The 26,943-nt window shown below is 36.9% G+C and overlaps 1 protein-coding gene across 6 annotated transcripts in view; it reads left to right on the plus strand.

Moving 5' to 3' along the window:
• si:ch211-200p22.4 (phosphatidylinositol-binding clathrin assembly protein) overlaps nucleotides 1-26,943 on the plus strand; it is a 59,426-nt gene that overhangs the window by 19,654 nt on the left and 12,829 nt on the right. For 3 of the 6 annotated variants that reach the window (XM_058781828.1, XM_058781832.1, XM_058781830.1), the window contains exons 2-13: nucleotides 1,715-1,857; nucleotides 12,958-13,033; nucleotides 13,122-13,224; nucleotides 13,452-13,545; nucleotides 14,429-14,540; nucleotides 15,467-15,573; nucleotides 17,353-17,394; nucleotides 17,869-17,889; nucleotides 20,094-20,179; nucleotides 21,234-21,369; nucleotides 23,510-23,643; nucleotides 25,337-25,434. In XM_058781828.1, coding sequence (XP_058637811.1) covers nucleotides 1,715-1,857; nucleotides 12,958-13,033; nucleotides 13,122-13,224; nucleotides 13,452-13,545; nucleotides 14,429-14,540; nucleotides 15,467-15,573; nucleotides 17,353-17,394; nucleotides 17,869-17,889; nucleotides 20,094-20,179; nucleotides 21,234-21,369; nucleotides 23,510-23,643; nucleotides 25,337-25,434 — 1,152 coding nt within the window. The remainder of the gene's footprint in view (nucleotides 1-1,714; nucleotides 1,858-12,957; nucleotides 13,034-13,121; nucleotides 13,225-13,451; nucleotides 13,546-14,428; nucleotides 14,541-15,466; nucleotides 15,574-17,352; nucleotides 17,395-17,868; nucleotides 17,890-20,093; nucleotides 20,180-21,233; nucleotides 21,370-23,509; nucleotides 23,644-25,336; nucleotides 25,435-26,943) is intronic. The other 3 variants (XM_058781829.1, XM_058781833.1, XM_058781831.1) reach the window with 2 other exon arrangements.

A 26,943-nucleotide genomic window follows, 5' to 3' on the forward strand; every position in this document is an offset into this window, starting at 1 on the left:
AGAGAGTAAATGACAGTTTATTTTTGGTTTAACTCCTTTCAAAGCTGTAAATTATACAGGTATCCTTCTAACTTGGTTAATTATGAAAATGTTAATTTTATAAATTAACAACAGGGCTTAAACTGTTGTTGATTTAATAATTACAATTATGCATTTGGCACTGTTCCCACAGGTCCATCAAAAGTTTTAAAATGCCTTAAATTTAGTTTTATATAATTTAAGGCTAGTGGAAGTCTTGCATATATTAAAAAAATGTAATAAGTCTTATCATTTTAAGAGGTTTTACAGAAAAACTATGATGGTTGCGCTGTCGTATGAATAAAATATTAGTTGCATTAATTGTATAGATTTAAAAATTTTGGCACAACAATACATTTTTTGCCTTTTATTTAAATACGATATTACCATAGGAGCAAAATCCAATGTTGATCAACCTCTAATTCATAGGTATTGGTATATTATTACTTATATACAAAAGTAATGTCTGCACACTGATATAACCATCAGGCACATTCGTCAGGCACATTATTACGTGAAACAATTTTAGTACATTTGTAAATATTGAATAAAATATGTCTTGAGTATTTTAAACTTGTATGTGTGCCCTAGCATGTTTAACTAAAATACTTTGGTATACATGATTTATTATGAGATTGTACAGTATGGATTTGTTCTGTTGGGACATATGGTTTTAATTTTATTTGTGCGGCTCTTAAAGCGTCTTAAATTTGATTTGAAAAACTCTGCAGATAACACTCTGTGTTATCCAAAGTGACTTATATTGCATTCAAGGTATACATTTTATTAGTTTGTGCATTCCCTAGAAATCAATATTTATTCAACAGATATAATTATCATCTCAACAAATAACGGCTCTGTCGATGCTAACTGAGGTAAACGTTAAATTCCACTTCTGTGTTTCACAGAATTCTATGAAAATTATTATAAAGTTCCTCTGTGTACAGTGTAGTGCAACGCATCTTCAATTTATAGGCCGTTTGTACCTCACTGGTAACAAAGTGTGTTTTGTAGATGTATAGCCCATACTAGTGTACCGTCTCTTTTGCCAGATCCTTGCGATTCATCATCAGACTCCAATTGGGAGCTGCACTACTTACCACTAGAACTCCCTATTAGAATAGCAGACAGGCCCACAGGGCCAAAATCCGACAGATACGGAGGAGTCGTCTCCCTCATTACCTGCTCTGTGTGTGAAAAGATGTTCCTCTCAAGGGAAGGGGGTAAAGAGATTTGCCTTTGAAGAACAAAAAAGAACACTATGGACTGTAGGAGGAATGTCTTCATTATGCAAACAGGACAGAAACAAGAGTTTTCGAGCCTCTGATGGCGTTCAAGAGATGCTGCTTTCGGATGAGAGTACGCAAAGCAAAACTGGGATGCTGCTGCATATTTAAAGATGTGATGCTCTTTGGATCTTCTCTTGTCTGTGAGTGTTGCATAACAGAACGACTAGGTTAGAAGCCTGTCTAACCCTCTGTGTAGCGTGCAGATGGATATTATGAGAGTCCACCGAGACCTTCTTCCATTAGCACCTGCTGCAGTTACTTTAATGTGTGTTTCATGGAATACAAGGGCCCTGCTATGTTTGTGTCCATGCTGTTTATTGAAACCTCTTGTGCGAGATCTTTGAACCATTCGAGATGTGAATCAGTGATGCGTGTTGCTCTAACATGTGCCCCATGTGTGTTTTCAGACTTGATCCACTGCACCAATGAGATGAATGTGAACGTGCCCCAGCTGGCCGACACTCTGTTTGAAAGAACCACCAACAGCAGCTGGGTTGTGGTCTTCAAAGCGCTCATCACCACACACCACCTAATGATGTATGGAAATGAGGTGAGAGATTCTGCCCTGGTGCTTCATACTTTTTTTTTTTTTTTTTTATGTGGCCTATATCTTCATCAGCATGACACCTTTCTGCGCTGTTACCATTGAAGATCAAGCTTGGTCAAATTGACCCTACATGACAAATCACACCTCAGGTTTGTGACCGAGCGTATGTGAGACATGGTGACAGTAAAAGCATTTTACCTTGCCGTCCTGTAAATCTGCTGTTAAGCTGCAGCAAATCTGTGGTCAAAAAAAAAAAAAAGTATTAAATTAGTCAAAGTGACCCACAACAACATGAAAGGACCGAGCGAGTGGCACTTCTAAGCCCAGCTGCATGCATAAATCCTCATCCAGGCATGTTCATCATGTGTACATTTTAGAATTACATTTTCTTAGTTCAAAGCAAGCGACCCTTTGAGACCTGTCAATATTAATATTTTAAATATTTTAATATTTTACACTACCACTCAAAAGTGTGGAGTGTGGATTTTTTTTAATGTTTTTGAAAAAAGTCTCTTTTGCTCACTAAGGCTACTTTATTTTTACAGCAAAACAGTAATAATGTGACTTTAATATTATAGTTGAACTGTTTTCTGTTTGTATTAGGGATGCACTGAATTTTCGGCCGCAAATGGCATTTTCGGCTTTCACTCTCCCTCTAGCCGCCGTCACTCTGCGCTGTGACTCCGCTCAATGAATGTGCATTCTGCTTATGTACAATCTCTGTTACCACTCATGCTTACCGGAAAAGCAAAGTCCGCTAAAGTAACGCGCCAACAGGAAATTTCTATGTAGTATACTTGTTCCTGCTTGCAGTAGTGCTACTGATCTCGTTCACTGATCTGCTCCCTGCTGTGCTCTGATCACATGCTCTGATAATAATAGCTTTGTAGGACTATACATTATTTGGATAATTAGGCAAAAAAAGTTATATTTGATTCTGTTGCATAGAACTGAATAAAAATAATACATTATTAAATATTAATATATTTTATTGTTACTTTCAATAAAAAGTGTGGTTATTTTATTGTCTTGTTTTTTAAATTCTGTATCATTTAAAATTTAATTAAATTAAAAAGTCTTATAAAATTACTTTTTATTATTTAACAAAATTATAAATAATTATTATAAAGCAGTTTCAGTTTTAAGCCAAGTGCATCCAGAATTTTTGGTTTTGGTCCTGAATTTTCATTTCGGTGCATCCCTAATTTCTATTTGTATGTATTTTAAAATGTAATTCATTACCGTGATGGCATTTTTTGCATGCATTACAAATCTGAAATCATTCTAATATGCTTATTTGTTGCTCAAGAAACATTTCTTCTTCTTCTTCCTCTTCCTCTTCCTCTTCCTCTTCCTCTTCCTCCTCCTCGCGTTCTTTGAGGATTGTTTTCAGGATTCTTTGAGGAATTACAAAGTTTAGGCTTTACTTGAAATGGAAGTCTTTTGTAACATTATATGTCACTACTGTCACTTATCATTTTAATGCATCCTTGCAGAATGGAAGTGTTCATTTCTTTGAAAATGTTTTACTGATGACAAACCTTTGAATAGTAGTGTGTTAGCTATCGGGATATGTTTTTCAATATGTTTAACTCCTGTTGGATGTTTCTGTAGAGGATTTATGCATTTTGAAACTGAAATGAAAAACACTTGCAGCCATGTGCTGTTAGTACAATACAATGTTTGAGTTTGAAAGTGTGCACAGTTTAAATGCAACAACAAGAGTTAGATACTTCTAAACAGGCACAAACACGTAGTCCACTAATGATAAACAGTGGGTAGGTAAGAACATGACACACACATGCACATTAATGATATATACCGTGAGGATGTGACCTAGATGTGCACGTGGCCCGCTTAATGCATTGCTACAACATGAGCACCTTGCTACAGTATCTAAATGAGGACATGCCAAAGACTTGTTCTCTTTATGTAAAGCTAATTGTAACTATTTTACACCCTACTTTGAAATAGAAACTACATTTTTAGAATTAAAACACATTTATGAATACTTTTCACATCACTTTTGAGTGCATCCCAAAAGGACATTTTGTCAGCTTCAGATAACTTGTGGGCTTCAGTTAAACTGCAGTTAATTTAGCTCTAAGAGACCGAGTAAGTTCAGTGAAGGATTCATCCGCTTTAGATCAATAACTCATGAGTCATTTACGTGATACATTAAAAGAATTGCCTCAGGGTCATTTCTTTGTGAACTGTACTACACCAGTCACACTGTATGTTTGTTTTTAAGTGCAGCCAGTGAAGAAAACACGTCTATTGTATCGTACCATACCATTGTTCTTTCACAGTACACAGTCCTTTTTATCTCATCGCATTCAATTTAGACTGCAAGCTCACAACTCGGGTAAAATATAATTACATTTTCTGTGGCGCTGTAGATTCTGCAGGAAACAGTAGCACACACACACAAAAACAATGGCAAGCGCTAGTGACTCTCACACGCGTCCTTGATCATTCACTTGGGCTATAAAATAAAAAGTCCTTCACTTTGGGTCTTCAGCTCACCAGTGTCAGAGATAGAAAGCGTGCAGGACTGTCCTTCAGCACACCCTGTTCTGCGGCATGACGGGGCACTAATCAGCCAGGGGTGCTTTTTGTTATCAGAGCTGAACGTCTGGTCCAGGTCGAGTCTGGTCTTAATCCTTTACCCCGTTATGGCTTGAAAAACACACGTTTGGTTATCACTGTCCGTTGAGGAGCAGAGACGTCTGGAGGACATTTGTCTTGTCAGCAGTAGCCCTGTGAGAGGGCATAGGAAGGGCCACAGATAAGGTGGTGTTGATAAGGGCGTTTCCACATGCGTTTGTGCAAATAGGAGAGAAAAAGGGCGATGTCACTCACTGATGGCCTAGATGCAGAACGCACAATTTGTTGTAGTGACGTCACTGGAAGCGTATGTTGTGTAGGGTAGAGATAGAGAGTGAAGGGGGGATTGAAGAAACATCTGGGTTAGGATAGGGAACTTTAAGAGAGACAGAGAAAGGCAAGGGACAGAAAGACAATGGGTTGGAATTTTAATCAGCTGGTTCTTGTGGGGTCACACGGTGGACAAATTGCTTAACCTTGTATGGGGACACCACTACCCCTGCTGTCCATCGAGAACAGTTTATTTCGGATACCAAGGGAAGACTGAGTGGGCGAGCGAGCTAATACTTGAGATAGAGTCTGTGAGGGAAGTTCATTGGATCTAGTTAACGCTGGAGGCTCAGATAAAGTTTTGTTTAATAAAGATAAATAACCCCCTGCTGATTGTATTTAAAGAGACCTGCCTCAGTCTGCGGAGAAATGTAAGAACTTATGTCTCTTTGGTTTCGTCATTAACTTCTGTCAGTACTATTTGAGTTGAATAGCACACAGACAAAACAAACACTCGTTCATATTCAGAAATACACAAACACTGACCAGAAGATTGAATGAAACTAAGATTGAATGTGATTATAAATTGAATATGATTGTAGAATATTTGTCATCTATCTTTTTAAAAGTCGCAGGGATCAGATCGTATATACTCTGAATAGGACCGTCCAGAATCTCACACAAGTTCTTAATTTTTAAGCGAATATCCACCACTATGATCTCTTAAACATATTTTGGTAACACTTTAGTCTAGGGACCAATTCTAACTATTAACTAGTTATTAGCATGCCTATAATAAACATATTGGCTGTAATTTATAAAGCACATATTCTGCATGACCATATTCTACATCCCTAATCCTACCCAGTACCTAAACTTAACAACTACCTTACTAACTGTTTGAGGCAAAAGTCGTAGTTAATAGTCTGTTAATAGTGAGAAAGTGTGACCTATATTTTATGAAATGGTGCTGGATTAATTTATCTCAGAAATTGAAAAAAAAAAAAACACCAACCAACAATAAATAATTTTGCTTCGGCAAAATGTGTGATTTGTTTGATCCTCTCACCATTGTCTCATGCAGCTGTGTCTACAGAAAATCAGCATTAACTGTATTACTTTACTACATATTTCTGGCCTTATTATTCAGTGCAAAGATGAAAAAAACTGGACTTTGTAATCTTTCATCGAAATTTAATTAACTTTCACATCTGAAACGTCTTTCTTGTACAGCTGATGTCACATAGGGCAGATGGGCTCCTGGATGTTAATCAATAGCCAAATAGCTGTAGGCATTGTTTCAGGCTATTGCTGTAATTAATGCAGCCTTTCTGAAATCTCGCCGATAGTTAACACCGAAGATTAATGTCAACTTAAGACCACCAAAGAGTTTCAGCATTTAAAGTTGTGTTTTTAATAAATCCATGTAAATGTCAGTCTTGAAAATATCTTTTGCTCTGTAAGTGTCAACACAGGTGCCTCAGCATGTACTCTGATTCATACAGTGCACTTGCAGAAATAAGCTGCAATTCAGCCATGCTGTGTGATGGTTTAAATTAATTTTTTGCTATTTATAAGACCAGAATGTGCAATGTATAATCCATGGAGTTGTCAGTTGCAAGATCTTTTCTTCTTCATATTTTCAAAGAACATGTAAATGAGCATAAGAGCATAATTGCTTCTATTTTTCAGACGATCTATAAATTACATGAAAAATGACTAGATTTTATAATACAAATTCATACATTGGGCATCCTGTAAAATTTGGAAATGCATCTCAAACTGCACAAGAAAAACAAATAAAGTTTCATGTTGGAAAAATACCGGTGTATATATTATTTCAAACGGTACAATATCATAATTTTGCTCGATTCGGTACTTCATACGCTGCTGTTGCGAAGTGCACCTTTAGGTGGCAGTGCTTCCCAAATTGCTGCGCAACCGGTAAATGTGACAACAGAACAACGCGATACTCTCATTAACGCACCCGAAATTAATGAATAAATAAATAATAAATAAATAAATAAATAAAGAGAACAGTAGAAGTGAAATATGGCATTATTTGCATTCAAAACGGATGACAAAGGTGAACGAACTGACCTTACTGCACCTGTACGCAAGTGTTGCTATAAATCATGTTGCCACAGGAAGCCTTTTTAAGCATTTGTCGCTTGCTCATCCTGATCTTTTCAGAGAATTAAGAGATAGACAGGTGAGTGCATCATTCATAAATTCAGGTTTAATTTGACCTCTTATTTAGAACTGATCAAGGCATACAGATGTGATGCAGTAAGCTCAAATGTGCACGCTAGAACCAGTGAAGTTTTGATCACGTAATATATGCACTTGCATTTCATACAATCGAATATTAATTGAATTTGAATTAAGCAAGAGTTTTGCTATATTAATTTTAGTATCAATAATATGAAGGGAATGTTTTTTGCCGCGCTGCCAACTGCTAATATGAAGCAGCTGAGAGAGCGCGAGAGTGAGATTTATATTTAATGTTTTTTCTTTGGCTATCTGAGGCTGAAATCTGAAAACAATCTGAGAGAGAGAGAAATAATAACGTGATTTTGAATATTACTTTGACTGTTAAAATAACACTTTACAATGAAGCAACATTTGTTGCATTAATTGGGTTAAATTCAGTTTTTTTTTTTCTTCTTCAAACTCAGTCAAAATGTAACATGTTCCCGGTAGATTTTTTGTTACATTTTGAGACATTTTGTTTGCACTGAAAGGATAAGAAGATTTGAATGTATTTTCATTGTATTACTTCAGTTATATATATATATATTTTTCTCCAACATCAAAATGTAACCTATGTTCCCTGTAGGATTTTTGTTACAGTTTGATACAAAGGTATTAAGAGATGAATCTGTTTTTATTATTATTATTTTAATAAAATTGTTTTCAATTCACTTATCTTTTGAGGCTTGCGGTTTGTCACCTATGGTATCGATTTAATATCGATATCAAGGTATTACATTCTGGTATCGTACCAAAGCCAAAATTATGGTATTGAGCCATCCCTAGTTTGAAGACTTTTCTGACATAGCTGTGAAATGGGCTGCTTAACATTCTGGCCATGTGCTGACTCTGAGTTCAGGTCTCTCCTGTGTGGGATCTGTTTGCATAATGGAAGCTGTTTGTGAGTGATGTGCGCTAGGTAAGGTAATTATTATCTTTATGAAACATTCTCTCACTCCTCTGACTTTTCCTTCTTTAGCCTGCAGGCAGGAATGGCAAATCTGGGTAGAAAACAAACAGCTGCTGCTCGGTAATCAGTAATTCATAAGTAGGGAGTACGTATAAACTACATGTGGGAATTGGTGACTCACCTTGTTGGAATTGGACCATTGATTTCTTTTCTCTTTTTGCAGTAGTATACAAAGTGGCAGCGACATAGGGCACCTACTCAGTTATCCATGATGCTTTTTTCAATGCTTGTCCGCACTGGTGTGTGGGAGGGTCATTTTATTGATTTACATTTTGTTTCTTAAATTTTTTTTGGATGGGGGTTAAACACAGCACTACATCAGTTTGAATGATGTGTGAAGTTTTTTTAAAATTTGGTTACACATTTTGTTTTGCATTCTGGTACAGTCATTTTAGCTCTGAATCAGATGTGATTCCAGCTCTCTACTTGACAAACAGAATGGGTTTTGTGTTTGAAAATAATCGCTATCGAACAATGCGCCTCCTTTCGCATCCTGTCATCTTTTTGTGCTCGCCATTTTTTTTTTTTTAAGCTTTTCTTTTTTTTTTTTTTCCTAACCGCGGTAATTGCTCAGGCCGTATCCATAGAAACCTCAGAACATGTATGGATCGAGAGAGCGAAGACCAGCCGGCACATTATCAGGGCATCATCATGCAGCCTATTTACACATGCTCCCTGCAGGGTTAGCACACCAACACGCGCACATACTGATTTCACATAGCAGTTCCAGCGCTGCTTCTGGATCAGTTCCTGACTGCACCAACAAAATCAGTGGCTAAAACATGAGCAATCCCTGTTTCCAGATTGCTGATATCTTCCCTCAGCCTGAGCTGCTGTGTTAATAGAAGCTGCTCTCTTTGGGAAAGAAAGCTCCCTGCCAAAGAGCCTCCTGCCTTAATAATAAATGATGCTTCACTCTCACACTACTTGAGGTTTGTTCTCACATTAATTATTTGCTAAGCAGAGAATGCCGGACCCTTCCTGGCCTATCAATCTATATTTGTCATCCCTACTTCTGACATCCATTTTCAATAACCGCTATGTAAAACAAAACAAAAAAAAATGCATTGAGATTGAGGCTTTCATGCAGAGGACCAGGCAGGCGAATGTGGATTTGCAGACTTCACTGAATTAGTAATCTGTATTGATCTACGCTCTGGAATGGAACAGTATTCTCTGCAGTTTGGTACTCACTGGCTCGGCAATGCATTTTCCACAAGGTTTCTCTCGGAGGTTAAGCCACAGTGCCAGAGAGAGCTAGCTGATGCTCCGCACAGCTGCCATCCTGGGGATTTTTGTCATGGTCTGAATATGGTACACCTAGGAGTTTGCGAGATATACAGTCTGCGATTAATATCGTAATTGTTTTAACGACATTATCGAGTATTTAGCAAAAACCATTCAAAACACACCTTTCTTTCACTGCATGATTCAGTCTATTAAAATGCATTTAGAATGATCACAAATTCAAGACATGGGGGGGGGGGGCATAAAATGTATATATTTCTAGCACTTCATATAGTTAATCAATTTCACACGAAGAGTGCGGTTTTTCTCCATAAATTACCATGATTACAAATGTGATATTGATTTTGATTTTTTTTTTTTTTTTTTTTTTACATTTCAATAAACAAGAAGTTAATTAAGAGACTTGCGTTTTAGACACCATATTTCCTGTTTTTCCTCTATTTCGACAACAAAAATCAATCCAAACAGCCACAGCACTGTTTTGCGTCTCTGAGCAACATGACGGTGATTCGTTCCTGAATGAATCAACCATTTAAATGATTCGGTTCAATCGCAATGACTCACTTATTAAGTGACTTACTGCCACCTAATGGTGGTTTTAATTTCACATTTAAAGTATCTTTTATTTAAATCATTTCAAATATCAGTATTCAACCTTTTATCTTTAATATATCAAAACATTATTTATGCAGTTGTTATTGCAGGCTAAATGCATTCATGTCTTGTATTAAACAGTAGTGTGTAAATACATCTAAATGCCACTTCAGATGCAGCTTCTGTTTCCTCTGCATTACAAAGATTAATTTTGTTGATACTGATTTCATTTGTTTGGTAACAGCCCAAATGTCTTATTATTCTAATTCACTGATTTAATGTAAGAATTTGACTCAAAAGGTAATGGACACTTTTAGAGAAAATGGCTTTATAAAGGTAAAAATGCCCATAAAATGTAAAAATCAGTTTAAACTTATTGGAAAAGATTAATTTCTATCAGTGTGAACTGACCACCACACAGAATATGAAAAACTTGAGTCAGCTGTCCACGGCAGTCCTTAAGGTATCAGCACAATAAACACATCAGCAAAATATTGTCTGATTATCGATAAAATCCCCGAAAATATCGAGATTATATTTTTTGTCAATATCACACACCTCTAGGTACGCCTCACTCTGCTTCTAGTCTGATCCCTAAGGATTTTAGACAGGTATTTGAGGCACTGGTGCAAAGCAGAAGTATCTCAGTAGTTTTCTGTGAGAATGATTGGGAAGACACTGTAAGAGCAGATTTTTTTTTTTTTTTTTTTTTGATGCCAAGAAATTTTGAAAGGAGTGTCCTTCTTAAATAAGACATCCACGCTGTATATTTTTGTTTAAAGATTAATTTATACGGTGTAAGGAAAAAGTGTGATTTTGTGACATTTTGTTAGCAAAATTAAATTTTTGGCCTTTCTATTGCCATTGTGCAAATAATATTTTAACTTATCTGTACTGTACTGATAATAACCTGTAGATAAATCTTTCCAAATAACTTTAAATTCCTTTCTGTAGAACTGAACCCAAATAAGCTTTGCAGAGAATATTGAAATATTTTTACAATAGAAATATTATTCCAAAATATTGTATAACTGTGTAGATTTCTGTTATTTTTCTGCTGATTTAAAAACTATGGCTGATGGCAATAATTGACAGATTGTTTTGTTTTTTAAACTTGGCGATACTTTCTGTGCACACTATTCTGGCATTTATCCCTTTTTCCTATATTATTAAAATGAAGCTGAATTTTTACCATTTGGCTACAGAAATTCTAAAAGAGAATGCGTGAGGTTGCTCAAAGCCTCAATCACATGACCAGGGCCACCCCAGGCACCATGAGCTCCTTTGAGATCAGAGATTATTGATCCTCCAAAGGGTGGGTGGCCTCTTTCCCTCTATATGCACACCAGACTGTCAGCCTACTGTTCAGTGGATCACCACTCTTGATCCGCCAACTTAAGCAGAGCTCTAGGATTGCAGCATTTTTTTAAGCCTCCCGTTCCTTCAGATGCATTTTAGGAACCTTCTGTGATTTCAGTGACTCTCGACCTTTTTGCCACAAGCTGAAAATGGCCCCTGCCAGGACTATTTTATTCCTCTGTGCCAAGCAGATTTTGCCTGACCGCAGGGCCTGTCACCATGTCCTCATGCTGGTTCTCCCCTGGGGTGAAACAAGCCTAAGGCTCCATCCCAGTACGTAAAAACTGTTTCCTGCTGACTCTTTTTCTCTGGTGTACTGATTTACGAAATAAGATCAAGGTTACACGTACTGCATTCTGGTTTAGACTCGGTGTGGGACTGATAACTTTGTAGTGTCTTGTAAATGACATTGACAAATACAGTTTCAAGGAAAAACAATTTGTTCTATTCAGATTTACTCGCTAATCGTTTATTGTCGTACCAGCCTAAAGTGTGTTGCAAATAGGTACAGGCTGTTTGCACTTGTAATTATAGGGATACTCCACCCCAAATATGAAAATTCTCTCATCATTTACTCACCCTCATGCTGTCCCAGATGTGCCGTCCCAGTTACTTTCTTCTGTGGAACACAAACAGAGATTTTTACAAAATTAATAAAATAAAAAGGTAATTAAAAATTCCTTGAAAATTGACTCTTCAAAAACTGTGATAGTGATCCATACAACCCCAGTTGATGAATAAATGTCTGTTGAAGCAATGTCTAATATGTATGTGAGAAAAATACTTATATTTTAAACTTTTTAAACCATTGCTTCTGAACAAGTCTCATACGCGAGTTTGCATGACATCAACGTCAGCACATTGTCATGCATCAACTTTGAGGGACCCACCTGGATGGAGTATTTTTCTAAATATCTTTGTGTTCATCTGAAGAAAGTAAGTCATATACATCTGGAACAGCATAAGATTGAGTGAGTAAATGAGAGAATTTTCATTTTTGGGTCTTCAAGGTGCACATAATCAGTAAAGTTTAAAGTAAGCATGAAATTGAAAATCACCCAACCTCATTTCTAAATGCGTGTCATTGATATTACTGTGATTCATGTGCTTTTTAAAAAAAAATTTTTTTCTCATTTTTGATGAATTTTAATGAATTTCTTTTCTATATTTCTTCATATAAATACATCTGTGGTGATGCTAGCCTTCTCTGATTTAGTCAATTTTAGTCAAACTCTGATTTTGACATTAGTTCAATCGACTTCAAGCTTTACATATTTCATTTTCTGATATCAAAATATGATTTTTGTGATCAGATCCCAAAACATTTTGATTGGTCTGTGTAAAGGTACAGCGAACGTTTGAGAGTTTATTTTACTTTCTGTTTGCCCGTCATGTCCACCACATGCATGAATGAGGTCAGAATGCATCCTAGTAGTAGTAGAAATCTCCTGCATTCCCAAAACTCCCATCATGTTCGTTCACAACAGCACCCAGAAGGGTGTGTGCTTCTCTATGCTCTTTTCCTCAATCCACAGCTGTGTGAGCTGGTGGGACGGGGCTGGACGGAGGAGGGGAGCTGCAGCAGACATACTTGGCAGCTCAAAGAAAGCTCAGAGGAGTCTGGTCTTGTACACAGGTCTAGGTTTCACACAGTGTACTGCAAATTCAGCAGCGGGGAGTTTCCGCACGTCAGGGATGAAGTCGCTCCCGCGTTCTGACAGATTAAGAGCTGCAGAATCACATCTAGTATATGACTATATTTTTGTGTCAGCATTTTGATTATCTCTTTTCTGTACCCGCAGCGTTTCATTCAGTATCTGGCCTCAAGAAACACGCTCTTCAATCTTAACAATTTCCTTGATAAAGGTGCATTGCAAGGTATGTCAGAAACATGAACCCCTTTCCTGTCTCTAAATCATTGTATGCGCATGCACACTGATGATAAACCCCTCGATCTTTCCCTCAGGCTATGACATGTCCACGTTCATCAGGCGGTACAGCAGATATCTCAATGAGAAAGCCCTTTCCTATAGGCTGGTGGCTGTGGACTTCACCAAGATGAAGAGAGGGTGGGTAAACCTCAGTTCTGCCTCTGTAATATTGTCTGCCTAGAGTCAAGATTGTGTTCAAACACATTGTCTCAGCAGGACACAATCTAATCAGGCTAGCTCATTACTCTGATAATTAAGTTGTTTTTAAAAGCTGATTAAGTAGCTGATTTTTTTAAACCGCTAATTGAGATTGCGTGTAAGTGGCGAGTTCTGATTGTTTGTTTGTTTATGTGTTTGTGGTGCAGTATTGATGGAGTCATGCGCACCATGAACACAGAGAAGCTGATCAAAACGTTGCCTATCATTCAAAACCAGCTGGACGCGCTGCTGGATTTCCAGGTTTGTGATGGAGAACATGCATGTATGCTTTAAAATTTACCAATGATTCAAATAAAATCAAGATTGATTTATTTTTATATAATTGGTTTTCTCTTCTCTCTCCTGGCACTTACATCTTTCATGCTTTATAGCCTCCTATTAAAAAAAAAAAAATCATATTCTGTAAGTTTGTGGTCGGTAAGGTTTAATGTTTTTGAAAGAACTTAGTTGATGAAATGCAGTAAAAACTGTAATCTTGTGAAATATTAACATTTTAAAATTTAATTTATTTATATGCATTTTTAGCACTAAGTGACTTCAGTCTTTAGCATCATCAGAACACATCATTTGAACATTGTGATGTGGTGCTCAAGTAAAATTTGTTGAAAACAGTTGTGATGCTTAATATTTTTGTGGGAACCATGATAATTTTTTTCATGATACTTTGAAGAATACAATGTTCGAATGAACAGCATTGTGAAATCTAAATCTTTTGTCACATTATAAATAACTTTACTGTGAAATCAATTTAATGCATCCTTGCTAAATAAAAGTTTTAATTTCTTTCAAAGAAAAATCTTACTGACTCCAGGCAAATGGAAGTCTGTATATAAAAAAATTTCAACCTGGTTGATGAAACGCAAGAACATTTGCAGTTTTAAAAGTCCCTTGGTCCTAGTAATTTCCACTCAGCTTGGATAGATTTGTTGGTTTATAGTGCAGATTATTTGATTGTGCCAGTGATTGAAGTGATAATCAGTTCCCTTAAAATCAAGTGACCCTGAAGCCCCAGGTTGGAAAACCCTATTTTAACAGAACAACAACAACACTGATGTTGATTCAGTCCGAGCCATTTGGTATGATGTGTACTCTCTCCTGTGGATGTGTGGGTGTGTGTCCGTAGGCTAACCCTAATGAGCTGACTAACGGAGTGATCAACGCTGCCTTCATGCTGCTCTTCAAAGACTCCATCCGTCTGTTTGCTGCCTATAATGAGGGCGTTATCAACCTGCTGGGTAAGAGTAATCCACTCCCTTTCACTCTGGAGAGTGTCCCACTCTCACACTCTGCTTTAGGGGTTACGTCTTACTGCTTTCTGAGCAAAGAACATTGCAGTTGAACCACAAGAGCTTAGGTCTTCCTGTACGCTGTACATATTAATTACTAATCTGAGATACTTTCATCCAAAATGAACTGCATCTGTGTACCACATATAAATGTTATGAAGTCAGTCGTGTTGTTGGTAGAAAACGTTGTGTATATTTTGAAAATTGGTGGGGCCATATTATCCATCACTGCTGTCGAATAGGTCTCTCTAGACTAACCCAAACGTTTTTGAAGCGTATTTTGATGCTTTTAACTTTAGCTTGTATTTAACTTTTTGGTTGATTCTTATGAAAAGATTTAAATGAAATGAGGCCAGATTTACTTTTAGATTTATGAAAAGTATAAGCAAGCAAACAAATATTACCTAAACACATATTTAGAACAACACTGTGCAATACTTGTGCTTTTTTTGTGTATTATCTTTGACCTGACGTTGCACTTTGCATCCAGTGTGTGACCCCCTTAATAGTCTAGCAGAAACGAGGCTTTAATTCCTCTTTAGCTATTGCTGCATTTTACTCTGAGCTCTTATCATTCAGTTGTTAATTCAGTCATTTTTCCATGATTTTTATTGTTTTATTATTATTTTTATGTTGTAACGCATGCCCGTTTAGGTTGATGGTCTGAAAATGCATTAGAGTGCTAGCTGTCCTTGAGAGAACCATTACAGCAGCTTTTATATGCCCCTGTCTCTGTCAGACAGCCCAGAGTGTTTTGACAGTCCTCTGATGGGTAATTGCAGTCTTTATCTGTTTGAGTTGTTCTGCTAATCGTTCTGCTCTCCCTCCCTCCGTCTCTCTCTCTCTCTTTTTTTTTTTTTGTCCTCCTGTTTCAGAGAAATACTTTGATATGAAAAAAAACCAGTGTAAAGATGCCTTGGACATCTATAAGAAGTTTCTATACAGGATGACCAAGCTGTCAGAGTTTCTTAAAGTGGCTGAGGTACCAGTGCAATGCGCACACACACACACACACACACACACACACAGTGTTTTGATACGACAGGTCTGAGATTAGACAGGCTGTTCAAGGATCCCTCCGCTCCAACAATTTTTCTCTCTCTCTCTTTCTCGTATCTGTCCATCCTACAATGCTCTGGCATTCATATTCACTAGACTGATGCATGCACGGGTGCCATATATTTACTGCTCTGGCACTGCAATGCATTGCACTGTCCTCATGGAATGTGTCCATAAACATATACATGTGCATATCCTGCCAAAAGTCATTCAGATGTCACTAAGTTTCATGCTTTGTTTGAGTAGAGGTTAAACTGACCTCTGTATTGGTTTCTCTATAACAGCCCCTAAAACATTGCAATTGGTAAAAAGAGATTGAAATCAGCATAACATCAGTCTGTTGATTGAGGGTCTCATTGGGTGCATTTGTATACCAAGTTTACAAAAGTTTATTAACTAACTTGTTACCTGACGTACACTACCATTCAGAAGTTTGGGGTTAGTAAGATTTGTTTTTTGAAAGAATTAATACTTTTATTCAGCAAAGGTGCATTAAATTGATCAAAAGTGACAGTAAATAGATTTATTGTAACAATACCAAGAATTTCTATTCGCAAATTATTGCTATAAAAATCTATTTTGTCAAATAAATGCTGTTCTTTTGAACTTTCTATATATAAATTTAACAGTTTTTCACACACAAAATTAAGCTGCGCAACTGCTTTCAACATTGATAAAACAATTGATTTCTTGAGCATCAAATCAGCATATTAGAATGATTTCTGAAGGATCGTGTGACACTGAAGACTGGAGTAATGATGCTGAAAATTCATCTTTGCCATCACAGAAATAAATTACATTTCAAAATATATTAAAATAAAAGTTATAATAATTTGGAAGTTGTAATTATTTTTCATCTTTTAAAAACAATAAAAAAATCTTACTGACCCCATATTTTTGAACGGTACTGTACGTATGAAAATTAACCCCCAGCAATCTCCACAATGATTTAAAAAAAATCTTTATCCCGTAATAATGAATGACTGGATAAGCTCTGGAAAATCCATGTAAAGTTATTGGTCCAAAGTGTGGGAACCCTGCAGAGAGAGTATACTCCACTAAGAATGAGCTGTTTCTCTCCTGTTATCCTTACTGTGGCCGTTGACGGCTGTCGATCCTACTGTGGATTCACGTGGCGTGAGACCTTTAAAGTCTCACTCTCCTTCTGGCCCAAATGTAGATTTGTTTGGTGCTAATAGGACTCTCACTCCCTCCTCTCTCTCTGACACTGATGAATTCCCGTGCTGCCGACGACTTCTTTCTCTCACTTCCCCTCTCAGTCCATCCAGCCAGGCAGTAGACTGTCTGGTTTTATTTCCAGACTGGCTCTTCTTCTCAGGGATTTGATTTGACTTGACAATTAGTCTCTGAGAACGATGTCCACCACCATGTGAGATTCTTGTCTAATTTTCTTTTTCTACCCCCACTGGTTCTCATTTAAAAATCATCATTTGTAAAAGTTGTTTTTGAATGTTAACCACTCCACACCTCGCAGTCAACCATGCGAGACATTATCAATGTCTGCGTTCGTTCCCATTGGTCCTCCGTGGCTCTCAGCATGCCACACCTATGTTATTTTTATTTCTTGCATTTTTAGTCACTGCATGAGGTAATGAACCTTTATTTTTGTTCTTTCCCTGATTCTTCCCCCTCCCTTCGTTTGTTTGTTTACCGTTTTTTTGTTTTGTTTTGTTTGACACAGCAAGTTGGGATTGATCAGGGTGACATCCCAGATCTCACTCAGGTCAGTGTACATTTCATCTCCACTTTCTTTTTCTCCTCTACTTCCTGACTACGCTGCTGCTGTCGTCCATCGTACCACCACTCTCCCTTCCTTCTTTTCTCTGTGTTCCACCTGTCCTCGTCCTTTCTCTTGTTGTCTTACGTGATGTTTCTGTACCCATGCTCACTGTTTTTTGGACGTTCTGTCTCCTGTCTTCTCTCCTTTTTGGTTTAAAAGTCAGACTTAATATTAATAGCTTCAAGACTTGTGGCTTGACAGACGTTACCAAACACTCCTCTCTCTGTTTAGTTCCCTCTCAAATGTGTGTTTAGTGATGATTACACTGTTTCAGTATGACTTTGTGGAGTTGCACTAGGCACAGTTCAAATTTGATGTCTTTGTTTGAGTGTTGACATTACAGAGTGGGGTTAACACACTATATTGAATGAGAGGTTTATTCCCCTGCGGTAACACATTGTTTATTGTTCCTTTCAGACGACTAGAGGATCTTACCTTGTAGGTGGTGGGTTATATGCACTGCTTGTATTTGACATAACTGTGTTACTACTAGTGCTGGGTGATATATCAAATATTTATAACATATTCAATCTTTTTTTTTTTGTTGAAAATTAGCCAGCATCGTTAATACTGCAGTCAGTTTTATTTGGCCATCCAGTTTATTAGAAACCTGTGCCAGTAGGCCAGTTTTGCACTCACTATACTGTAAGTGCAGAAATATTGTAAAATTGTGAAGAAAAAAAAATTAAACCAAGGGCACATTATAATTAAATCTTGTCTCATTAAACGCACACAAAACTGTTTAATGTTTCAGTGAAAAATATCTGGGTAAATATTATAATTTAATAATTTCTATTGTTCCATATAGTAGTATTGGAATGAACAAATTTGTTTTATTTATTAATATAGAAATTATATAATATACAGTAGTCAACATTTGAAGTGGTTCAAAAAAGTTCATCAAAGTTGTCCTAAGACAAGAAGGCATTTTGGTTTTAGGACAACTTTGATGAAAGATTTTGATCCACTTCAAATGTTGACTAGTGTATAATGATATAATGTCATAATTATGTAAATATCAATCTGTTCATTTAATAAAAAACATACTTAAACATTCTTTTTTTTATTTATTTTTAACATTTTACTGTATTTTGAGTCCAAATCTTGGTTTAGTCAAAGTGATTATTCCTTAAATTAAAAGCCTTTTTAGATCAAATACATACTGTATACATTGAGATCAAAAATTGATGTAATTTGTTTTTTTAGCTGTATCTCCCAGCCCTAGTCTCTTTCTGACTGCATCAGCGGATTCATCCCTTTAAAACCAGGCTAACTGATTGAATGTGGCCCAAACTGCCATTCTTTTCCCCGTCACTTTGCAGGCATGGCTGTACATCGCTATTTCTGCTGATCTGAGACCAGATGTGCAGTTGTCTCTTTATAGTTTGATCAAATCGTTAGCTCAGATCAGCATAAAAGCAAATCTCTGGCTGGGTTGCATGACGGCTTCATGCTTGCAAACCCCTTGACCATCAAAGTTGGAGAAGGTGGTACTCTTGTGAGAGCTGTATGATTTACCCAATGCCCTGTTTCTCCTTTACATGAGAAAACTGCCCTACGTTTGTAGGATTGTGATGAAGTATTCATGTAACCTCACTTTGTCCTTTGCGTAGCAGCACGCACATCTATAATGTAGTCATTTAATCAAAAGCCTGTTCGTGCCGTGTCTTCTCCGAGGAAATCAAATCAGACAGGAAGGAAGCAAATTAAAAGCTGTTACACTTTCATCTTTCTTTTTTATCTCACTTCTGTGGAAGTAATACGTTTTCCCGCTTAGCCGAAATGTTCGTTTTTTTGTTCTGTTTGAATTGAAGACTGCTGCATGTGTGTTTTTTTTCTCTCTTTTGGCTTCTGTTTTCTGTGGAATGGATTAGACCCAATCTGCCTTCTCAGCGATGTGGAGAAAAAGCCAACCTAGATCAGATCCAGACATGTTGTCCAGCGCTGCCAGCTAGGCTCAGTCGAAGAGCTTACCTTACCCTTAGTCCATAAGAGCAGTTTATGCACGGGCTGTCTGTTCTGGAAACTTGGCACAAGGCACCTGCTCTTTTCACAAACCATGAGCTCTGAGCTTGTGCTAACATTTGCTCTCATTTGAATGAAGCAGTACAGGGTGTGTGTGCTCTTAGGTGCTAACATACACATCCTGTGTTTGCTGATCTGGGACCTGTTATGCTTCCTGTTGTAGTTGTTAAGATAATTCTTTTCAAAAGAAACAAATCCTAGATCGGAATAAATGGCTCAGATGAAGGTTTTTGCTAGATTTGCGACTCGACACAAGAAATTCTCGAAGAAACCCCCAATTACTAGTTCCAAAAGCCAGTGTAAAGAGTTTAATGTCATGGTCTAATACTTGAGTTACATCAGTGACCTCATGGGTCTGTCATGCGTTTGAGGCTTGGATCTTCCAGTGTGCATGTCACTTCCTCTCTTTCGAATTCGTATTCTTCTTCTCTCTTGTATTCTGTGCTTGTTTATCCTTTGCCTGTACGCCTCTTACTAAAAGCTTAAAGCATGCTCCTGTTATTATTTGCTGAAACTGGATCGAGTGGGTGAGTGTGTGCAAGTGTGTTTGACCGTGTGAGTGTGTATCCTTTAAACTAGTTCTTATTGAGATCTTGAATCATCTCTTTCTCCTGCAGGCTCCCAGCAGTCTCCTGGAGGCTCTTGAGCAGCACCTGGCCTCTCTGGAGGGAAAGAAAACCAAGGAGCTCTCCGCCGACAACAGGTACGAAATCCTACAGTTCTAAAAAATGTAGCATCACACTGTAAAGCACAGTTTGGGCATACATCTGTGAAGTCATTTTTGTCCAACCATTCAAAGTCCATGCAACCAAAATATTAATGCATTCGAAAAATTCACAAAGACATTCTTAAATAAATCCATATGAATTGAGTGGTTTAATCCAAGCCTACTGGAAAACGTGATCGCTTTACAAATTTAATGTAGGCTTTTATTCTTATACAAACATTAATCAACGCACATACATAGAGCTCATTGCATATTGTAAACACAAGGTAGTTGATCTTCCATGTTTACCATATTAATCAGTGAATGGACAATATCCATTTCGCGTTTCCTCAGCGGGGGAAGAGGAATGGCATTGAACAGAGACACCAAGAAAAATGTTATTTATGTATGCATCTATCTTTCTTTCCATTTATTTTAATCTTTTTAACAAATCTAATATTCGCTGACGTATATGTGTGTGTATATATAATTAAAACTGTAAAATGCAATTTTTGCTGTAACTGTTCCTTGGTATACCTGCTCATGCATTTTTGTATTCACTGCCATTGCTTTGTCACACTGAGGATCATAAATATGACAAATTAGTGTGAAAAGTTCATGTGAATGAGGAAGATTGAGCAGCGGGCTGATTGTATAAAATAACATGGTGGTCATTACAATGGGCAGCATTGTGTAAAATTAAACCACTTTTATTTGGCTAATGACATCTCATATCATGGGAGTACATTTTTTTTTTTTTTTTTTTTTTAACGTTTTATTGCTATAAATATGACATATATTAAATAAACTCTTCATATGTAGTCAAATGCAAGTATATTCTGTATTAATCCTCTAAACAGCACTTTACATCACAAGCCATATGTTGAAGCACTTGATACAGCAACAACTCATTAGCAAGAGATTTATATATATATCCACATCCTGTAATATATGACTTTTTTGGCTTGTGAACAGTGTTAAATTAATCAGGCCTTGAATAAAGAACTGATAGGGAAATCTCACTTCTGTGTGTATCTGTTTTTGTCTGTAGAGCCAACACTCTGTCCAATGCAGTGTCATCCCTGTCCAACACGGGCATGTCCTTCTCCTTCTCATCCAGCAGGATGGACGAGAAGGAGAAACAACAGGCTCTGGAGGAGGAGCAAGCCCGTCTGCAAGCTCTCAAGGTGGGTTACATTCTGTCCCATGATGTTCTGTGAATGAACATGTTCTAATTGCTAGTTACTCTGATATTGTTAGCTATTTACCCCTTTGTTCTATGAATATAAAGAGTGCATACAGTAAAGGCATATCCCACCCAGAAAAATTTGTTGCAACTGAGATTTGGCAGGATTGAAGCTGCTGCTCTGGGAACATTTTGTTCGACATATACAAGTGTATGTGTGTTTACACAATACGCCCTTGTACCTTCAATGATTAGCCTGCAGCAGCAAGTGGTCAGCGGGGTTAATCAAACCTCTCTTTCCCCATCAGGATGTACTGTCATACCTTGTGGGACACACATACTCGCACAAATACACACACACAAAATGAATGACAGGAACGTCAGTAGTGTGGAATGTATCCCCAGATGGACCATGGCTCCGTATCTGAATAGTTCAAACATTCAAAGCAATTTAAAAGTCCAACATCAAAGTATTTACACAACCTATGTTCGGATAAGTTTCTGTGAAATTGAACTGGTGTTTCTTTGTGACTGTTGTGTTCTCAACACTCCAGAGTTTTAGGGTACTATCACTTACTCTTTCTGTGTTTTCTTTTCTTCCCACATTTTGTTATTGTTGCAAAGGGCAAAACATCTTGCCATGTCGCAACGTACTTCCTCTCTCTTTAGAAACTAGCTATAGGTTTGCTTGTTCAGAGGGCTGCACATTGTGGCCCAAAATGTTTTATCTATCAGTATTATAATAATAATAATAATAATAATAATAATAATAATGTACACATTTAATAATATAATAATTATATCTACAAATAACTATACACAATAATAATAATTAGGTCACACTTTATATTAAGTGGCCTTAACTACTATGAACTTACATAAAAAAATAAGTACTATACTTACTATACTAAATAATATACTTATTGTGTTCATATTGTATTTCAAAACACTTTCTGCTATTGATGTGGGATATGGGTAAGGTTAGGGACAGGTAAAGTGGTATGGGTTGGTTTAAGGGTGGGTTTAGGTGTAAGGGATGGGTCAACAGTGTAACTATAAATGTAATTACAGAAATTAATTACAGATTTAATTACATAAAGGTATTATTAACAATATAAGTGCAATGTAAGAACATGTATGCACACAATAAGTGCATTGTGCCAAATGATTAATTCAAATATAAGTAGTATAGTAGTATAGTAGTTAAGGCCACCTAATATAAAGTGGGACCAATAATTATTATTTTTCTTATGAGTATTGCTAAATAAAATAAGAAATTTCACTATTGTAATATTTCACTGTAAAGGAGAAAATAGGACAAATAATATAATAACTTTTAAACTTTTAAAAATTTAAATGACTAATATAAATGACTGTCTTGATTCAAATGGTAAACCATCAAGCTTTGATTTTGGCAGAAAGCCAATGGTAGCTCTTGTAGCGCTTCTTTTGTTGACAACAGTTGGTTTAACTGTGCTTCTCATTACAAGTTTGGTAAAATGATTGCATGTTGTATTCCCAAATGTATGTTCTAAGTGACTTAAACTCAGAGCAAATGAGATAAGGTTGTGTGGAACAGCGTTTACTGTGAACAGAGTCGAAGGATTGTGAGCTGCTCATGTGTTTAAAAAAACATAGTACACAGTATATGTCTAAGCCTAGTGACCAGACTTCAGACCAAACATGAGTCTGGTCTGATGTCAAGTAGTTGTGCTGTAGTGACTTGCTTAGCTTGAAATAGCTCTACATGCTGACGATTTATTGACTTTTCTTGTTCTTTTCATGTGGTTGGTTTAGACTGCTCCAGTAGTTGATGTTTCTGAGTCTGCTAGTTTCTGTTAAAGGAAGTGTGACCTGGGAGATCTTCTCTGACTTCAGCCATCTCTTATAAACACACACACACACACACACACACACACACACACACACACACACACAGTAGATCTGAGCTGTAGCTGACTGGCACTTCAGCTGCCTGAGTGACTGTAATCTGTCTGATTTCACAGAGCTCAGCTGAAGGAAATACTCTGTGCTGTCCTGCTCTACAGTGACCATTGCAGGAGGAATGAGCCAAGCAGCCCAGTCTTTACATGCTTTACATTATCTGTAAATGTTTTCTTTGTGTTTTGTGATTTGTATAGAACCAGCGTCTGAAGGAGATCAACATGCATACCCCCTCTGCCTCTCCCAGCACACAGTCTATGGGTAGTGCCAACAACCACACTGCGGGCATGGACCTTTTCACCAACACCACAAGCCCACCCTCAACAAACAGGTCACTAAAATGCTGTACATGACCATAGTACATATTATACCATACAGTAATACAAAGCTCAGTAAATCTACAATATATGCTACACAACTTCTGAGATTTTGGGATTCAAAATCAATTTAAACCGGAAATAAAATTGTAGGATTTTGAAATAATGAAAGCTTATGACAGACAATTAAAGCGATACTTAATATTCAGTATACTTTTAGGTCACTAATCAAATAACAAAATTGTGACCGCTTACAAAAGTCACATTTCCTTTTCATTTTTTAAAGTTTTCTTTGAAGCACAAGGTACTTTTTCATAACATGTTTTATAACATGATATTCAAAATATAGAATCTCAGAGTTGTCCATTTATAAATAGATTGCCACCTTAAATATTATACTTAGATATTCGTGTCAGTGTTTCAACATCTTATATACTGTACAATATTACAAAGTTAAGTTAAATTTTGCAATAAATTACAAGATGTCTGGTACAACTTATTTGATGTATTTGGCAACTGTTGGGCTGTTTGCTGGTTTTAAACCTTGCTGGCATCATGAATCTCATAATTGTTGTGGGATTTGCCTCGTAGATGATGCCACTTCCACAATAGGTTGATTGTTGTTAGTAGTGAACGGACGGAATCTTTTCACCCTGTCTGGCTTTTAACAGTTTTTTTGAGGTGTTTGTCCTTTTTTGGCTCTGGACTCTGGACTCTGAGCTGCTCAGTGATATAATCCAAATGTGCCATTGGTGAGAATGAAAAAGCCTTTGTACCATCAATAAGAACTCGAATGGTTTAAAAAGACCAAACCACGGCTGTGGGCTCACTAGTGTCTCTTAATGTAGCCTGTCTTGATAAAGTGAAAAGGAGATCACTGGGTATTTTTTAGGACAAAAAAACCCCAGCCCCTCTGTTTCAGATTTCTTTTTAAAACTTTCAAAGCCTTTACAGAACACACAAAGACTGAAAAACAGCATGTTTAGACTTTGCTATACACTATATGTGAGTGCTAGATGCTGAAGTCTACAGAAAAAGGAAAGACACGTCAATACCTGCTGTTTCGATTCGCTCTTTCTCGAGTGAGTTGACGAAGCCACTTGGCCTGGTGGTGCAACATCTTGAAAACAATGAAAATTACAGTCCAGCTGCTTTTGACTAAGTTCTACCAGACGTGTATAATGATCTAGTTTCTAATTTCTCAAACTGGGAGGGAGCAAGTGCGCTGTGTATATATTGTACACTACGCACTTGCTCCCTCTCAGTTTGAGAAAAGTTTGAGGCTAGTAATCTTTTAAAAATGTTTTTGAAAGAAGTACTCTTATGCTCACCAAGGCTGCATTTATTTGATCAAAAAATAAAAACAGTAATTTTCAATTTAAATTATTTTTTTCTATTTTAATATATTTTAAAATGTTATTTGTGGAAATCGTAATGTTTTTTTCATGATTTTCATGATCAAACTTTTTTTAACAATATATAAGCCTTACTGTGACTTATTATCAGTTTAATTTAATTGCTGAAAAAAAAATTCTAAAAACAAAAAAATCTTATTGTCTTCAAATAGTTTGAGAACTTCTGATTTAGTTGATGGAAAACATACATCTATTATAAAATACTGCAATATGTTGAATATACAAGATCTGTGTGGAAGAATTTAAAGTTGATATTTTAATATTTGTACTAAACTCTGTTTCTCTTGTACAGCATGCCAAACCTCAACAGTGACTTGTTTGACCTCCAGCCTGCCTTCGTTCCTGCTGTGCAGAGCACTCCTATCTCCACCGCCAGCAGTGCCTGGGGAGGTGCGGCCCACTCCACCCACACACATACACCCGATCACCGATGCTGCATCTTATTGCTTTACCACTTTAGATCGCTGACCTTTAATTTAGTCCCTGAAAAATCATTAGAATAGATCAATCCTTTGTTAATTTGCAGTAAATGTTCATCTAATTATCTGTTCGTTCACTTGCTAGTTTATTCCTATGGTTCAAATCCTCACAAGCTGTTTGTAAGCCCTGTCCCAAAAACTACCATCAGCCCTTGGTGTTCACACTTTGGTGAGATAATGGCATATAGACTGTTGGGCCATAGGCAGCATTTTAGGGCATCAATGATGCTTCAAAGTGCTGACCAAGCAGCTTGCTAGGTTTTGCAACCCAACCAATGTTTTGTGTTTGTGTTCTCAATACCCATCCATCCTGTGGCGTAGGTTTAGAACAATGTTTTCTAGATATTCCGAAGCGTGACCGATTTGGGTGCTTTTCCACTGAGGGATTATCACTGGTTGGGAGCTGTGCTGAGTGTCAGAGGTTCATTTTCAGCAGTTCAGCACATCTGCTAGGCTAGTGTGAATTGAGGACACAAGGTGCAGAGTGTAGACACACTGCCAGACTTTTAACTATGCCAGGATTTGTAGGTCACAGCATGCACTTGGAGCGTGTGCTTTACAGCTAGTGGGCAGGTGCGCCAAGGGCTAGCCAGGCGCACAGCGAGACTCAGGTCTCCAGGGAACTGCATATACTACTAACAGCGCAAAGACACACCAGTGTAGACAAATGGAGGGATGAGGTGTTTTAAAAAATAGAAAGACTGCTGAGTAATGAGCAGAGGAGTGAGAGAGCCACAGGCACAGATTTAAGCTGTAAATTTACATTAGAAATCATGGAATCATAGGAATCCACCAAAATTTTGGCAGTTTCAAGCACTTTGGTTGAAAATGGTATATAATGACATTTTCAGACAAAAATGCATTTAATGGCATTTTCAGATGGATGGAAACTGTTATCAGAAACTTTATTGTAGAGGAAAAAGTATGCATGTAAAATGGTCCAGTTTTAACTGGGCTGCAAAAGAAAAAAATATATTGTGATTATTTTGACACATTGCGATTGACAGTTGTGAATGATGAACATTTCACATTTTCATATTGCTGTTTAGATCTTCAGGCAAAAAGATGTAAAATCGCATTTGAAATGGAGTGTGCAAAAACTACAAACTAAATAGAGTAATACACCATTATTAAGCCATATTGTTACTCCGATTGTATTTAGATGAATTGTGCAGCACTAGAATCAGTCCTTTTTTGGTCATGTATACTTCCATTCAAAAGTTGGAGCAAACCATGATTTATTTTTTACAATATTTTTTCTGGGTTCTTTGAAGTACAGAAAGTTTAAAGCATGAGTTATTTGAAATGGAAATCTTTTGTAACATTACATAAATATCTTTACAATAACTTTGGCGAATTAAATTATTAAATAAGTATTACAAAAAAATCTTACTGACCCCAAACTTTTCTGCAGTAGTAT

Source organism: Onychostoma macrolepis, chromosome 07 (genome assembly GCF_012432095.1).
Source record: "Onychostoma macrolepis isolate SWU-2019 chromosome 07, ASM1243209v1, whole genome shotgun sequence".
NCBI lineage: Eukaryota > Metazoa > Chordata > Actinopteri > Cypriniformes > Cyprinidae > Onychostoma > Onychostoma macrolepis.